Raw genomic sequence first — 16189 nt, forward strand, 5'->3', positions numbered from 1 at the left:
CACCACTAGTATGGCATGACGGCCCCCCCAAAAGAAAAAAGGAAAAAAACAACAAAAAAAACCAAAAAAAACAAACAAAAAAAAAAAAAAAAAACACCCCTCAAAGCCTTTCAAACTTCCCGCTTTAAAAAACTGAAATAAAGCCTGGTAACTCTTACTTCCAGAATCATTTTGCAATAGGTCAACCAGATCCAATTTCATTTTCATATTAATAAGGTTTTGGGATAATTGTCTCCTCTCCACCTGATATTTCGGACAGTGCAATATCACATGCTCTATAGTTTCTGTGTCTCCACAGAAGGCACATTTCCCCGTATTATGTTTCCCAATCAAGAATAATGTAGCATTTAACCCAGTATGTTCAAATCTCAATCTCGATATAACCATTTCTCTCCTGCTCCTTCCAGTGGTCCTCATTTCTCCTACCCCCCTTTGTATTGTATACAACCACTGCCCTCTCCTTTCCTCCTCCCACTGCTTTTATCATCTACCCCTCATTTCTTGCCGTATGATACTCTTCACTTCAGCTTGACCAAAATTAACAGCCAGGTCAACTGTCCCATGTGTTGTGGCTTGCTTCGCCACTCTGTCTGCCATTTCATTCCCCATTATTCCATAATGGGCTGAAATCCATAGAAACACAACTGTAAGAGCCATCATGTTTATCCTGAACAGTGTTTGCTGAATTTCTGCTAGAATATCTGCTCTCGCATCTGAGTGACTACCCTGTAAACTAAGCAATGATGCTCTTGAGTCTGAACAAACAATAGCTTTTAATGGCCTCATATCTTCGACCCACTGAACCGCCAACAGAATTGCAAGCAGTTCTCCAGTGAATACTGACAGTCTATCAGTGATCCTTTTTGCCATTTTAACCATGAACTCTGGGACCACAACTGCTACACCAATTTGACTGGCTGAATCCTTAGATGCATCTGTATATAATTGAACATAACCATAAAACTGGTCAATGTAAGCCTGCACAGTATAGGAGTTTAAAATAAATGCCCCATCCTTAGACTTCTTATCCAGCAGAGTGAAATCAACTATGGCTTCAGGAAGTATCCAGGGAGATATTGTTGGTAACGATACTCTTTGACAAACGTCCAGCTGATCCAGTTTAAATTCACTTGCTCTTCTACCCACAATCCACCCAAAGCTCTTTGATTTCCACCTTTCTTTCTCCCAGCAAGGGTTGAGAACTGCTTGTGTTGTGTCTAGACAGCCAACTATAATATTTATGAAAACTGGTTCAGCCACTGAAGGGCAAAACTGGTGGTATCACAGTAAAAATTATTTTAACATTAACTAAAATGGAAAGCTTAAGTCATGTTAAACCTAAATAACAATTATTTTAAAAATGAGTCAGCAAAATATTCCTGACTTGTCTGGAGACAGCAGAAACCAGTTAACAAATAAAATAACAATTCTTTCTAAATTAAAATGCGGAGTCTTTTGAAAAACATTATTTTAATAAAAGGAAACATGAGTTTTAATACTTACCACAGAAAATTGAAGGCAGTTTCTCCAACTTCAGAGTCCAAAATCCAGATGAAGCCTGGAAGAAGCCTAATGGCTGCTCTTGCGCTTACTTTCCCCTCCTTTTTGGGTTCTTTTCCCCACAATGCATTGCAGTAGTTGAGAAATACAGAAAAATACCTGTAAATGACTAATACGGAAAATTCCTTCACCTTTATACAGTAGATTGTACTGTATTTTTACGGATTTTTTTACAGTGTGCTTACCCCCACACTTGGGGCACCTCTGTTTCCCCTTACAAACTGCAGCAATGTGACCGTATCTTTGGCATTTATAGCACCGGAGGGGCGGCGGCACGTATGCTCTAACAGGAAAACTCATGCACTCCATTTTAACCCTATCCGGCAGAACAGCTTCCTGAAATTCCAATAAAACTGACAAGCTACTAACCCTCTCCCCATTAATTGTTTTCAACAGCCTTTTTACGTTACTGACCTCACCACCATTAATACACCGCTTAAGTTTGTCCAGGTCCTCATCCACCGGAATACCTGTAATCACCCCTGGTGTCACTTTATTTCCTCCCAATATCCTTCTCTCTGCTACGGACTTCTTACAAATGCTTTCAGCGCCCAACACCTTATTTTTCTGTTCTTCTGTCTTAACCACTATCAATAAGTTGCCATCCCGGAGAATTTTGGCCAGCTGGACTTCTCCAAACTTCTTTTTCAACTCTCTGGACACCGCCAGTGGGCTCAATTGCACATCGTCATCTTCCGATCTGAATTTCAAGATTACTTTAAATTCCTCTGTCACTGTCTTTCTTCGCACCACCCTAGACCCTTCATCCGAACTGCACTCTTCAAGACTCCGTTTACTGGACTGCGCCCCCAACAAACAAGCTTCCTCTTTCCTGCTTCTCCCTCTTCCTGATCTGCCCCCACTAGAAACCGGGGTCCATTCACCAAAGTCCATATCATCATCCTCACCCACCTGAGACGCCATTCCAGCCAGTCACATACCAGTTTATGCCAACCGCCAAAGTCAGTGATCCAAATTCGTAGTTCAAAGTCAAAAGAAATTTACTTAAACCTAAACTCTCCCACTCGTCTCTCCCAGCTGATCCAACCCGCTTCTTCCAACTCCGACCTGCCTGTGAGTCAGTTCCAGCATTGAGGAGCTTCTTTCTCTCTTTCTTTCTCTCTTTCTTTCTTTCTTTCTCTCTTTCTTTCTTTCTCTCTTTCTTTCTTTCTCTCTTTCTTTCTTTCTTTCTTTCTCTCTTTCTTACAGTTGTATTGGTGGTTGGCAAACAATTGAAAGGTGCCCATTGAGGAGCTCTCAGTTACACTCCTATTTAGCTCCTCCGATGAGCCTGATCAGCTGCAGGTGTGTGTAATTCTCCTCTGCAGGTGTGGCCAGGCTCCAGGCAGACACACCCACACACACCCACCTAGATACACAAACATAGAAACAGGAGACAGTAGCACTGGGTCTGGGTGACCCAGGGCCCGTGACAGTTACCTCTGTGTTCTTCTGTGTCTGCTCCTGGATGTTTCGTCACTCTAGCTCCTCGTTCCCGGTTGTAACATTTTTGTAACATTTTCCTGGTTTGCTCATGTTCTTTAGTTTCCTTCCCAGTTCAGGTTTTGTTAGTCGTGTCACGGGACCGAGAGATCAGTACCAAAACTGGACTCAGCTGCAGAAACCCAGAGCAGAGACAGCAGGTGGTTTTACAATATATTTATTGGTTAGACTTGAAAGCTTGGCAAGAACAAAAAAAACCAATGAAATGTAGAACTTGACGTGGCCTTTGTAACGTGTAGGTTTAGAGAGGGGAAATGGGGCCTGAGATGCAGCCTGAACAGGGTGGTTAACAGACACACTGAGGAGTACGGGAAGTAGTGGAGCTCTGAAGTTGGTGAGTATATTATGTAACTGAGCTGTGTGGAAAGGCTGGCCTGAAATCCGCAGGTTCCTGATGGAGTATGGTGGCAGGAGATGGTGGTTTGGTTTCCTGAGTCTGAGAGAGGAGCGTAAGGCCGGAGGTCTGAGACAAGGTGAGTCCAGGAACTTTAGGACAAGAAAGTGAGGTCAGCAAGATAAATCCCAAAGAGAGCTTGAGAGCATGAGTATGGAGAGTGTGGAGTGGGAGTAAAACCAAAACGTCGTAGCTGTGGAGGAGAACACAGTGTTACTTTTTGGGGATGTGAAGTGCTGAGGCAGCAAACGAGGGTACTGCAGAAAGTGACCCGTGCAGAGGCGTGTCAAATGGTTGAGCAACAGAGACAGATTGGAAAAGCCATGATAGGAGAGAAACAAGTAATCAAAAAGGTTATGGACATGGTTGGAAGAAAAATAGAGGAAGAGAAGAAGAAGATGGTGACATTTATTGTAGGAGTAATAAATGTAATAAATCACCATCAGATGTGAAGTCCAAGACGGAGAGGATTCAGATTATTGTGAAGGCAACATGTCATAATTTGGATATGAAGAATATTAGGTGGGAGGATATAAGAGGTGAACTAAGCCAGTCAGGTGTAGGATAATGGGGTGGTTAATTTTTATAACCATGTTAATCCTACAGTAGGACCAAGGAGTCTCTTGTCAAACGGTCAGGATTTTAAACTGTTTATATACGATCAGACAGAAAAAGCTGACATAATTTATATACAGGAAATGTGGTTTAATTGATTAAGGAAGGTATTCCATATAGACTGACTGAAAAGGAAGGGGATTTGGAGTATGTAGGAACTGAGGTTTGGATAGGAGGGATGGTAATTATGGTTATTAATTTAACAATCCTTGTAAAAAGCTCGAGTTAAGTGAGCTGGAGGAAATGAAAGGCAATATTATATGGTGTGGAGATTTGACTGTGCATCATTTGTTATGAGGGAGTGAGCAAACAGACTATAATGGTTAAGTGTTAGAGGAATTTCTGGATGATAAAAGTCGTGTATGTTTGAATGATGGGGAAAAAACAAGAATGATATTAGTTCAGGTAAGGACTCGGTATTAGATCTAACATTTGTATCTCGCTTTTTGGCTCCATTATGTGAGTGGCAAGTAAGAAATAAGTGATTTGATAGAGATCATTGTACTGTAGTCAGTAAAGTAAGGATGGGTCAAATTCCTGAAATATTAGAAGGAAAGTGGGTGTTTGGGAAGGTGAATTGGGGGAAATGTAGTACTCCAAAGGTTGATTCTGTTCATCTGGACGTAGCATTTTGTGGGAGAAACGTTTCGTCATCATCCAGGTGACGTCTTCAGTCTCAGCTGACTGCAGGTTTCAATCTTATAAACAGCACATTTGCATAATGACTGAAACCAGGCCAGTGAAGGAACAATGGGCTGGGGGGTCAGTTCCTTCATCATAATTATGCAAATTCTCATGACCATTGATCAACAACCACTGATCAATGGTCATGAGAATTTGCATAATGAACAGAATCAACTTTTGGAGATTTACTTACCTGGATGATTGAGCACGCATGAAGACAGGAAGTGTAATCGTTTGTGTGAAACAAAGCTTTTACAGGTTCAAAATCATTTGAGTGTTGAGTACAATAAGAAGAACAGAGAGAACATATTGGAGAGATTTCTGTAATACAAAAGTTTGGGGGATGATCAGGAAAATGGGGGAGACAGAAGAGAATGGAGTTATCCAATACTTAATAAAAATAACTGATAAGTAAAAAGCTGATTTTATTAGCAAGTACCTTTGTTAAAATAGATAGTGGGAGAAATGTATCAGATGAGGATAAACGAGAGAGAACTAAAGGAAGAAATCTTGAAGCTTTGAGAAGGAAAGGGAGTACTGACTATATAATGAACTGTCCCTTCTGGAGAAATGAAAAGCACTCTGGGATAGTGCTCCAGGGAAAGACGTTATATTATGTTAAAACATTTAAGTGATGTAGAGTTAAATAAATTGTTAATGTTATTTAATAAGATATGGAAAGTAGGGTGTCTCCCACATAGATGAAAAGAAGCAATAATTATCCCAATAAAGAAACCTTGGAAAGACCATAGTGATCCTGGAAATTATAGACCCATTGCTTTGACTTCCAATATGCGTAAACTGATGGATGATGAATGAGAGGTTAGTATGATATTTAGAGTCAAGAAATAGTTAAAATAGGATCACGTGTTTCAGAGCCACGTAAAATAGAAAATGGAACTCCTCAAGGACGTGTAGTAAGCCCAACGTTATTTTCTGTAATGTGCCATATTACTGGCTTCAGAATGGGTGGAAAATAGTAGAATTTCAAAATGAATAGTATGTATTGATTCATTGTCACCAATGGTAAGCACTGAAAATAAAGTACAAGTAATCACCAGAAGATTCTGTATGAAGTTCTTTTTGCTTGTCATAGATTATGTGAACAAAACAGAAGTATAGTAACAATGTGGACTCCTGCTCATGTAGTTATTTTGAGTAATGAAAGAACAGATAGGTTGGCTAAGGAAACTATTAAAAAAGTAGATACTGATATGCAGATGTGTAAATCTACAGAAAATGGCGTGGGATAATGAAGTAAAAGGGAGACATTGGTAGAGAGAACAAAGTACAGTTAAAGCAGAAACAGAGGAATGAGTAGGAGGGAGGCGATGATGATAAAGAGAACAGAAACAGGTGGTTGTTTTCTGAATGGGACCCTTTGGGATGGAGAAACATCTAACTGGTTTATGTAATTGGTGTAATGCCAAGGAAACGACTGAACATGTGTTACCAGCTGCACGAAGTATGTCAGACAAAGCAGATGGTGAGGGCAGAAATGGGCCGTACATGTTTGAAAGTGTGGCTGATCAGTTAAGTCATGATGAAGGGAAAGATGTTTCGTTTTTCAGAAATACCGGATTCATCAAGAGGATTTAGGAGACGATGTCGCAGTAAAGCCCGGGGGATGGCAGTGGTGCAACTTTGCTGGATGCAGGCTGCCGTTAAAACGAAAGAAGAAGAAGAAGCTTTCCCATCCTGCACTGCTGCTCCTCGACGTTATCCAACACACCAAGCCGAATGTAGAAGGTGAGCTTCAGCGGACAATCTGATCGCGATATCAGACAGATACGGTGACAGGCGCCCTTCAGCTCTCCAGCATGAGTGGCATGCGGACCATGCTGACCTCTGCGATCATGGTCGGGGCGCTGGGGGTCGGCTATGGGATGTGGTCTGTGATATCTCCGGGAGAGGAGAGGCGGAGAGAGATGATCAAGGTGATTCACAAGTTTCATTGCGCTTAGGTCGCTTTTTCACACATGTCGATGTTAACATGTAGTCTTTCCAAACTTTATCAAAGACAGAGAAACTGTAGGTCATAAATAACAATGATGTGTCTGGTTAAAATAAAAACATTTTTATTTACCATCAGCATCATTAAAGTGAACGATTGCAGTCACGTGTATTTCTGGAAGATTGTAATACTGACGCAGCGGGACCAGATCTTTAACTTCCTTGTTGTGTAGTCGGTAAGCGAACTGTATGTGACCGCCGTCATCTGTGAACCACCGCCGCCCCGTATCATGCTGGGCAGACACTGTGCGATTTTTTTCAGTCGCGCGATTCAGCTCCTGCTCAAACTGTACGGTTGACTCGCAGGGGTTAGAAGTTCATAGGTCACGATGCAGGTCTCACACTATACGACCCGATGCTCTGATGCGACCCGAGTGCTCACACTGTGCGTCCATAAAATGAAGGTTATAACAGAAATTCTGTCGCTCGCTCTCCCTCTCCGTCTTTCACTCACACAGACACACACCACCACCATCAACTTTGCTAAATTGCTAATGAAAAGCATTGATCAGGCAGCTGTGATTGAGCAGCAGTGTAGATCCAACTATTTTCACGGTTGTTGTGGTCGTGATAATTTTGTGAGGCCACATCGAAAAGGCTCGGATGAGCTTTCCAAAGTTCTACAAGTTGTGCCTCTATCGCTTGTGTCCAGATCACACGCTGCACTGCAGTGCTGCGCCGTCTTTTTCGCTGACATTTGTGTTTGCGCGTGCGCAGTGTGACAAACTGCGGTGACACCCTCACGACGGTCGCAAGGATTTCAAACATGACCAAGCGATTGATGATCGGGAGCTGGTCGTGAGGTGTTAATCGCTTGTCGTTACCCCACGTATACTACACGACGCACGATGAAGGCCAAAATCGGGCCGATCGCCAAAACGGTCGCACGACTCAAAAATCGGCTCAAAATGGGCCAAAAATCGCACAGTGTATGCCCAGCATAAGCCCAGCATAAGCCCAGCATCAGCTGCTTACATGTTCTTGCGCTTCTACACTGAGTTTTACGGTCGTGTTTCCTCTTCTCCTTCTGCTGATTACACACCTGCAGTCATTGGTACTCAGTGCAGATGTAGTGCAGGTGTCCCAGAAGCGCAATCCACGGGAAATGTTGTGTATCAAGGGTCCAGGATCTGAATTTCCTCATACTGACAGCTCACTTTACCTCGGTTTTATAGGGAAAAAAAACGCTGGACCTTTCCCCTGCTGTTTCCGCGCTCTTTGTTGTGAAAAAAAAACCCAACAACAACAAAAAACAGTGAGAAAGTAGCCTGAAATGCACAGGACAGTATACTGAACTCGCCAATCCCAGTACTCGCAAGGTGCAGTTACATTTCAGGAGGTGCACGTCAGGTTACACTGTATTCTTTAAAGAGGTTTCTGGTTATGATGTTGAATCAGGCATAACTGTGCTCCTGTGCATTTCTGGCTACTTTCTCAGCAGAGTTTTCAAATTTATCTATGAGAGAAAAATGATAATATAAGGCGTAATAAACAAAGCATCAATACAAGGACTCAGAGAAAAATCTTGGAATATCAAATCCTCCTGCTCTGTTTACAAGGTGAGGTTTGTTATACAAATCTAATTTACCTGAGACATGAATGTATTTAAATGATGGAGTAATTGGTGACAGGTGTTTCCTCCTGCCCATCAGAATCTGCCCGAGTCAAACCCGTTGAGAATGGAAGAGACGAGGCAGAGGAACGCTCTGGTGATGCAAGCTCTAAAGGATGCTGCTGAAACCAGCGAGAATCTTGCGAGAGGACTGGGACCTTCAAAGTAGACGGACTGTGTGGTTCTGAGACCTGCTTGCAAAGCCTTTACCCTGCATACATGCAGGCTGCAACCTGTGCAGATAAAGACAGACAATCCTTTGTGGTACAGAGGAGCCGTTGTGTGATACTCTGTTGTCATTGCACATGAAAACAATTGAGGTAAATGTTAAAATTGTTTATTAAACTCTCCAAACAACGTCCAACTCATCTGTCTTATTCAAGCTTTATGATTGCTGTGATAAGCAGGTACACATTGACATGTGTGGTTAGCACTGCCACCTCACAGCGATCAGTCCAGCCCTGGGCCTTTCTGTGTGGGGTTTGCACCTCTTCCCTTCCACGGGTCAGCTGAATGTGGCTGGTCGCCCATGACAGCTCAGATACACACCCACAGAAAGAAACCTGCAGTACGTGATTCCTCTGTGCCACAGAGCTGCATTAATGAAAGACAGCAGTGAACCTTACTGCAGAGGGTGACACGGGACAGCGTGACCTCTGGACTCAGCCCCTAAATTCTCCAGATTATTTATTAAATTTGTGTTGTTTTGTTTTTTAATGACAAGATTAATAAGATAAGATAAGATAAGATAAGATAAAACTTTATTAATCCCTCGGGTGGGTTCCTCTGGGAAATTCGGTTCCAAAAAAGCACAGCACCGACAGAAGTTATAGAGTTACAGAATATTATATATATATATATATATATACACACACACACACACACACACACACACACACACACACACACACACACACACACACATATATATATATATACACACACACACACATACATATATATATATATGTGTATATGTGTGTATATATATATATATATATATATATATATATATATATATATATATATATATATATATATATATATATATATATATATGTATATGTATATATATATATATATATATATATATATGTATATGTATATATATATATATATATATATACATATATGTATATGTATATATATATATATATATATATATATATATATATATATATATATATATATATATATATGTATATATATATATATATATATATATATATATATATATATATATATATATATATATATATATATATATATATATATATATATATATAAATACAAAGACATATATAGATAAAAATATACAAAGGGGATAAATAGGAATAAAATAAAAATACAAGTGAATTGCACATTTCAAGTATGGAGTCTATTGCACCGTTGACTATTAACAAAAAGTATTGCACAAAAGGTATTGCACAGTGAAGTGAAGAGGCACTACAGCTTAGTTGTTCCCCCTCCTTTGTCCCCCTGTCTCCCCTCCCTCTCCCCTCCAGAGAGGAGTTAAACAGTCTGATGGCGTGTGGGACAAAGGAGTTTTTAAGTCTGTTAGTTCTTGTCTTGGGGAGAAGCAACCTGTCACTGAACAGACTCTTCTGGTTGTTTATGGCCGTGTGTAGAGGATGCCCAGCATTGTCCATAATGTCCAGCAGTTTCTTTAGTGTCCTTTTCTCTGCCACTGTCACCAGAGTGTCCAGCTTCATGCCGACCACAGAGCCAGCCTTCCTGATCAGTTTTTCCAGCCTGGATGAGTCCTTCTTTGCTGTGCTGCTCCCCCAGCACACCACAGCATAGAAAAGTACTCCAGCAACCACCGACTGGTAAAACATCCTCAGGAGCTTCCTGCAGATGTTAAAAAAGACCTCAGCCTCCTGAGGAAGTACAGTCGGCTTTGGGCTTTTTTATACAGGTGCTCTGTGTTGCATGACCATGTGAAACTTTGTGTATCCTTTTTAAAAATTCCATTCATGGTCACCTTTAGGGGGGGGGGCAGAAACGGTGCTGGTCCAAACAGTCTTTGTTCAATTTAAGCTAACAGCCAAATAAAAGAAATGGATCATCAGTGGAGCAATATATCTTAAAACAAACTGTTGTCTGTGTCAGCCAAAACTCCTGATAAACAGTTTGTTTTAAGGTCATGTTTAATGTCCGGTTTCTTTACCAAAACCAAGAAGCTGAAATTGGAAATAGGTCGCATGTGCACACTGAAGTCCCCGTGAAGGTGCTGCTTTTGTGCTTTTCGTGGGTTAAAATACACGACGGGCGCCTTTTGTACAGCAGGCGGCGCTGTGCGCTCACCCTACAGGAGTTTGCAGTGAGGACCCCGAGTGAAGAAGAGGAAGATGCGCGCCCTCGAAAACATTCTCGCGTTGGAAAAATCGGTTAGCTTTCCGCTTCCTGTCAAGAGATCCAGGCGCTCCGTCAGATAATGTAAGCATGAGCCGTTAGAATAGAAAATGTTGAAAACGCGTGTTTGTCGAGTGTTGTTTGAACAGAAGAGCCGTTTGGTGCGATATAGACGCTGCTGCACGACGCAGCTGAAGCATGCGACACAGCGCGTGAGCCTGCTCGGCTAACTGCGGCCACGCGCTTCAGATAACGTTTAGCTTGTTAGCTAGCGGGTCCGAGGAGCCCGGTGCAGACGGCTGCTCGGCCGCAGTCCAGTTTCATAAGCAGGCTGGATTCTGATCTAGATTTTCCGGAGTGTCTGAAGGCAAACGCAAAAATGTGCGTCGATGCCGTTTGTGACTCTACAAGCGCCGCTGTAACCTTTCATGTTACTCTGCAGGTTACGTGCGAAGGCCAAATGAAGCCGCAGTATAAGAACTGGACCCAGATATTCGTCACAGTGAGAGGGCACCATCCTCTAGTTCTTATTATGGTCTTTAACATATATCCTGGCTGCTGTTTTCAGTGCATGCTTCGGTTGCATTCAAGGGCCACGGAAAGCATTTAAACTAGCCTCGGGTTGGAATTTGGACAACAGCAGTACACGTGCGTGTGTCCCTGTAACACTCGCACAGACATCGGTGTTTGGCTTCATGCTTTTTGAGAACACACCAGCAGAGGCTTTTGTTCAGACTGGGAGATGACAGCCTTGTGTTAGCCTTGTAAGCTTCAGCCCTACAGTAAGGAGCAGGCACTGGCAGCTTAAAGGTTTCACATGTAGTTGTGCAGTGCAAGTCTTCTGCTCTCCACGTTGTTGTGATCAAAGGGTGAAAACAACATTCTCAGCTGAAACCTGCATGATTTGTATTTTTGTGACCGCACACATGCTACACTGCACTTTACGCATGAAGTATATTAGGAATGACTGTTCATCTGTGGCAGCGTCCACACCCACAGTATAAACAACAACTTATTGCAACTGCAGGGGAAAACACGTATTTAAAATATGTAAAACATAGATCCTGTTTTTTGTTTGTTACAAAGAACAATTTAAATTGAAGATTGGGTTTTTAGATTGGTTTTCCTTTCCCACAGGATGTTAGACTTTGTGTTTCCCGAAGAACATTGTAGTGTGCTAAAGAGCCTCCTCTTATGGCTAAACTACTGTGGTGTGTGACCAGGTATATTGAAGCCTGGCACGTTTTCATTGATTCTGGGTCACATGTATCCTTCATTTCCATACTGGCTGTAAAGGCGAGGCAGAGCTTGTTTTAACGTTTTCAGTGTGCTCACTAGGGCTGTGCGATATGACCAAAATCTCATATCCCGATACAAGACATCTATTGTCCTGATAATGATATAAATCACAAAAATTTAACATTTTCTGTAAATTCTGTGAATCTCGGGCAGCTCGACTTGCGTGAAGTGTTTCCAGCTGGGCGTCATGTAGCTGGAGTCGAGTGTTTTAACCGATGCATGAAACGATACATTTTAGACATAAGTTGTAACGGCCGGCGTTTCCTTTGTGAGTATTTATTACACGGCGTGCTGCGGGGAAACGCCTGTTCTAACGTTTGAGTCTAAGGTTTATTTTTTTAGCACCTGGCGGCTCTTTTTTACTTCTCATCCATAAATAATCTGCTCTTTCACGTGATCCAGTTTATTTTGAAAAGTCTCAACAGGATCTTGAGCTTTATTGTGAAAGGTTTATGTGGAAAATAAGCGGACACGCGAGGGTTTTACCGTCGTTGTTGCTAACGACAACGCATAAAAACAGGCGCTTGTCCGTCCGTAGTGTGGTTATATTAAATATAAGAGAAAGAGAGAACTTTAAGAAATGAATATAGCCACTACAGTGACCATCAGAACCATGAAAAAATATTGCTGTAAACAGTTTATTTTGCGACACCACGAACAAACGACAGCGTAAAATGAAACGAGAGACGTTTTTATATCGTCATCCGATATCGTTATATCGAACAGCCCTAGTGCTCACTGTGTAAATGTTTTCAGTTATTGTTATAGCTTAAGATCACTTTAAAACACGTTCCATGTTGCCTCAGGGTGTTTAAGTTAAATATTAATACTGGATATTTTAAATCCCTGTTTCAGAAGAATGCCCAAATCAAAGGAAGTGCTGTCTTCCACATCTGGAAGTGACTCCGACAGTGAAGTGGAGACAAAGGTTTGTACTGTAACTCTGATTGTTGTGTCTTATGTCTTGAAATTAGCAGTCACATACATTAGTAAATGTATGTGACTTTTACTGTCTTCAAAGGCACAAAGTACATGTGGTTAAATGAACACAAAAGATTAGGTTGGTAAACTTCTCGACCTTTATGACAAAAAGGTAAAAAATCTTGATGCTTAAGTGACAACCTCAGCTAGGAATGGGTAAACCCAGGGCTGTCGCACCTGCGATGAAAAGCAGCTGTCTGTGCAATAAAGTGTTTTATGTACATAGCACTCATGCAACACCTTTGCAAGCCGCTTTGTTTTTCTGCTAAGACATGGTAGCTTGTAATTAGCCTTCAATTCTATGGCAACTCCCGCAGTTCCTTTGCGTTTGCTGCCAGTCCCCTGGCAGGATGTATGTGCAGGCGGATTGGAGCAAGTCAGTACTGCGGAGAAGCAGCAAAACAGAGTGAATCAGACCATCGTTATGTCATGGGAAGCAAGATATTTAAGAGAGATAATGGAAACGTCTTGAACTCCAACGCCCCCGTTACCAGCGGTTTCATGGACCGCAACGCCAGGTCTGTTACGTAAACGTGCACGTGTGGTTTCCACAGAAACGCTGGGATCTCTGCTAAAAGCTCATACAAACATTTCTGCAACCACCAAACGGCTAAAACAAACAAATAAAAGAGCATGTAAACAAATGGGAAGCAAAGTTACTGCTCCAGAGAATTTAAGGTGGCAGAGACTGATTTCACTGTGCAAAAACATTATGTATGTGTGCAGGTAACTCTACAAAAACAATGAAAGCACAAACCGTTTTAGGCATGTAAATAAAGTTAAGTCATTTCTGTGTTCAATACCTAAGAAATTCCAACTCTCACAGAGTCTAAGATGTGCCAAATTGTAGAATGTCTGGTCATCACTTAAAAACCTAAAACCTCTGTAACTTTGACCTGTTTCACCTCTGCAGCACAGATAATGTCCATATGTTGGTTCATGATTTTCTGCAGTGTATTGTCTTTGTTGGGCATTTTTAGGCAAATAAAAAAATCTTATCTTTCTGTTCCATCCTCAGTGACTTTGACACTGCAGCACCTGCTGTAATGTTCATGTCTGATGAACTCTCACAACTGTTTACTTTATGTTTAATACCAAGATCGTTTACACAGAGTTTGTAATTGTACAGAAACACTCGATTCATTTTGGAGCAGGAGCCCCAGAAATGTCTCTTAGGGTTTAACAGGTAAAAAAAACAAACACCACATTTCATGCCCGTGCTACAACGTTTTGGTCTGTGCTATAAAACTAACAACCTTTGTAGCATCAGTGCTATAAGCTAACAAACACACAGCCCTGGGTGGACCTGTTCATGAGTGCTGACACTTTAGTCTGTGCGGCATCACCTCGTTTGAAACCTTCCCAGTGAAATCATAACATTGGCTGACTGGTTTTCCTGTCATTTTCTGGACCATAAATCAAATGTGCCTTTCAGTAATAGAGCTGCTAAGTTGTGATAAGTTGCTCAAAGTATTTGTTTTGAAGGCAAAGAGAAAGAAGCCAAGTGCCCCGGAGAAACCAGCCAAGAAAGCAAAGAGTGGAGAGAGCTCCAAGCCCGGGGGCTCGTCCAAGGGCAGCAGTAACGGTGATGACAACATGTTCCAGGTGGGTGCCACGTGTACTAGCTTTGGATTTTTGAGGTTGAAAAAATATATTTTATTATTAGTCTTTATTATTTTTATTTCCCCTTTATTATTGACTTCTTTTAGATGTAAGCCCCAAATATGAGCATCTTATGTATATGTTTTTAAACCTTTGGAAAATTAACTTTGAATAGTAAAAATAATTTTAGGATATTTTGGATAAACAAACCCAGGAAGATGAAAACATGACAGTCACTTTACTTCTTGCAGATTGGAAAGATGAGGTATGTCAGCGTCAGAGACTTCAAGGGTAAAGTCCTCATCGACATCAGAGAGTACTGGATGAACCAAGATGGAGAGATGAAACCGGGGAAAAAAGGTAGTTACCAGAGTGAAGCAGTGGTGTTTTCATGATTAGGGTCAGTGGTAAAGGTTAAGGACATGCTTATCTGAAGAAGTACGCTACGACTGGCTTATTGATGTTTTTACTGGCTTTTGCTTTAAGCTCTGTTTTCATTTTCTTTAGGCATCTCCTTGAATCCCGAACAGTGGAACCAACTGAAGGACCAAATCTCGGAAATTGATGATGCCATTAAGAGAATATAAGCATTCCTTCCAGTGTTGAATCTGTTGAACTAACTGAATATGTTGGCTTTTGTAAAAAGAAGAAAAAAGCCTGGGATTGTTTTCTAACGGGTTTGTTTAATTTGTAGTTTATATATATATGTAGTTGTCTGCATATTCTGGGTTTGTGTGTGTGAAACCTGTTTTTCAGCTATGGTAGTAACGGTGTGGGCGGAGAGTATGTGGTTATGGGTAGGGTACACCAATACAGTCATGTTTTTGTATTGTAGAATAAAAACAAAGACTAGCTTAATGTTTCAGTCAATGTGTAAGATCATGTTCAGAATTGATCACGTGGATCGAACTCTTCATGTGTTTCTTTTTCATGTGCAGCTGGTAGGTCTCATCTCTGAAACCCAGCCTGGCTTGTCGTGTTTCACAGTGCTGTGCAAAAGTCTTGAGCCAAGTCTCAGTCCTGTTTCACACTTTGTTGTAATTGTTTAAATTGGTCTTGAGTTCTGCAGGCTTTCTGAGGGTGCCATGTTTTTAGTTGGGCACTTACTGCATTTTCACTTCAGTCCTTGTATCTGTCCATTTTCAGAAGATCTTGTTTATGTTAAGCAGCGTAACACCGACCTATAAAAACCACCAAACTCGAGATCGACCACTGTTGTGTCTACACGTAACAACTCAGCAAAGAACCAGTTTGAGATGGTATCTTTAGGTTACTAACAGGCATTCACAAAAACACATCTGTACCATTACTTTAGCTGAATCAGTGAAAAATGCCATACTGGTTTGAGTGGTATGAAATAGTATTTTTGCACCAACAAGGCGATGATCGGAAAACTTACCATATTATAAAAGACAAAGTGGTAGGTTTAAAAACTGTCAGCAGATAAATCAGTATTTGAAAGTCACGTCTGTAAGAAACGGAAAAATGTCCAGCAGGGAACTGAAGAAACTTCTCGGATGAGAGGGTAAACTCTTCAAAAGAAGTCCAGACGCTTTTCTTTCCAAGCTCCT

General features: G+C 41.3%; 2 protein-coding genes across 3 annotated transcripts; both read left to right on the plus strand.

The window, feature by feature from the left end:
* The first annotated feature begins 6437 nt into the window (after window positions 1–6437).
* Window positions 6438–8745, plus strand: uqcc3 (ubiquinol-cytochrome c reductase complex assembly factor 3). The gene is made up of 2 exons (XM_084947399.1): window positions 6438–6693; window positions 8422–8745. Exons 1-2 carry the CDS (start codon window positions 6577–6579, stop codon window positions 8548–8550), a joined length of 246 nt encoding a protein of 81 aa, XP_084803525.1. The 5' UTR covers window positions 6438–6576; the 3' UTR covers window positions 8551–8745.
* A 1940-nt stretch (window positions 8746–10685) lies between these two features.
* sub1b (SUB1 regulator of transcription b) lies at window positions 10686–15821 on the plus strand. Of its 2 annotated transcripts, none has more exons than XM_084946718.1 (5): window positions 10686–10820; window positions 12891–12963; window positions 14502–14621; window positions 14870–14978; window positions 15126–15821. In XM_084946718.1, exons 2-5 carry the CDS (start codon window positions 12895–12897, stop codon window positions 15203–15205), a joined length of 378 nt encoding a protein of 125 aa, XP_084802844.1. In that variant the 5' UTR covers window positions 10686–10820; window positions 12891–12894; the 3' UTR covers window positions 15206–15821. The 2 variants fall into 2 exon arrangements, with proteins under 2 accessions (XP_084802844.1, XP_084802845.1); XM_084946719.1 differs by having other exon boundaries at window positions 10699–10820; window positions 12894–12963.
* The last annotated feature ends 368 nt before the right edge of the window (window positions 15822–16189 follow it).

Source organism: Perissodus microlepis, chromosome 12 (assembly GCF_051167445.1).
Source record: "Perissodus microlepis isolate ML-2025 ecotype Zambia chromosome 12, ASM5116744v1, whole genome shotgun sequence".
Taxonomy (NCBI): domain Eukaryota; kingdom Metazoa; phylum Chordata; class Actinopteri; order Cichliformes; family Cichlidae; genus Perissodus; species Perissodus microlepis.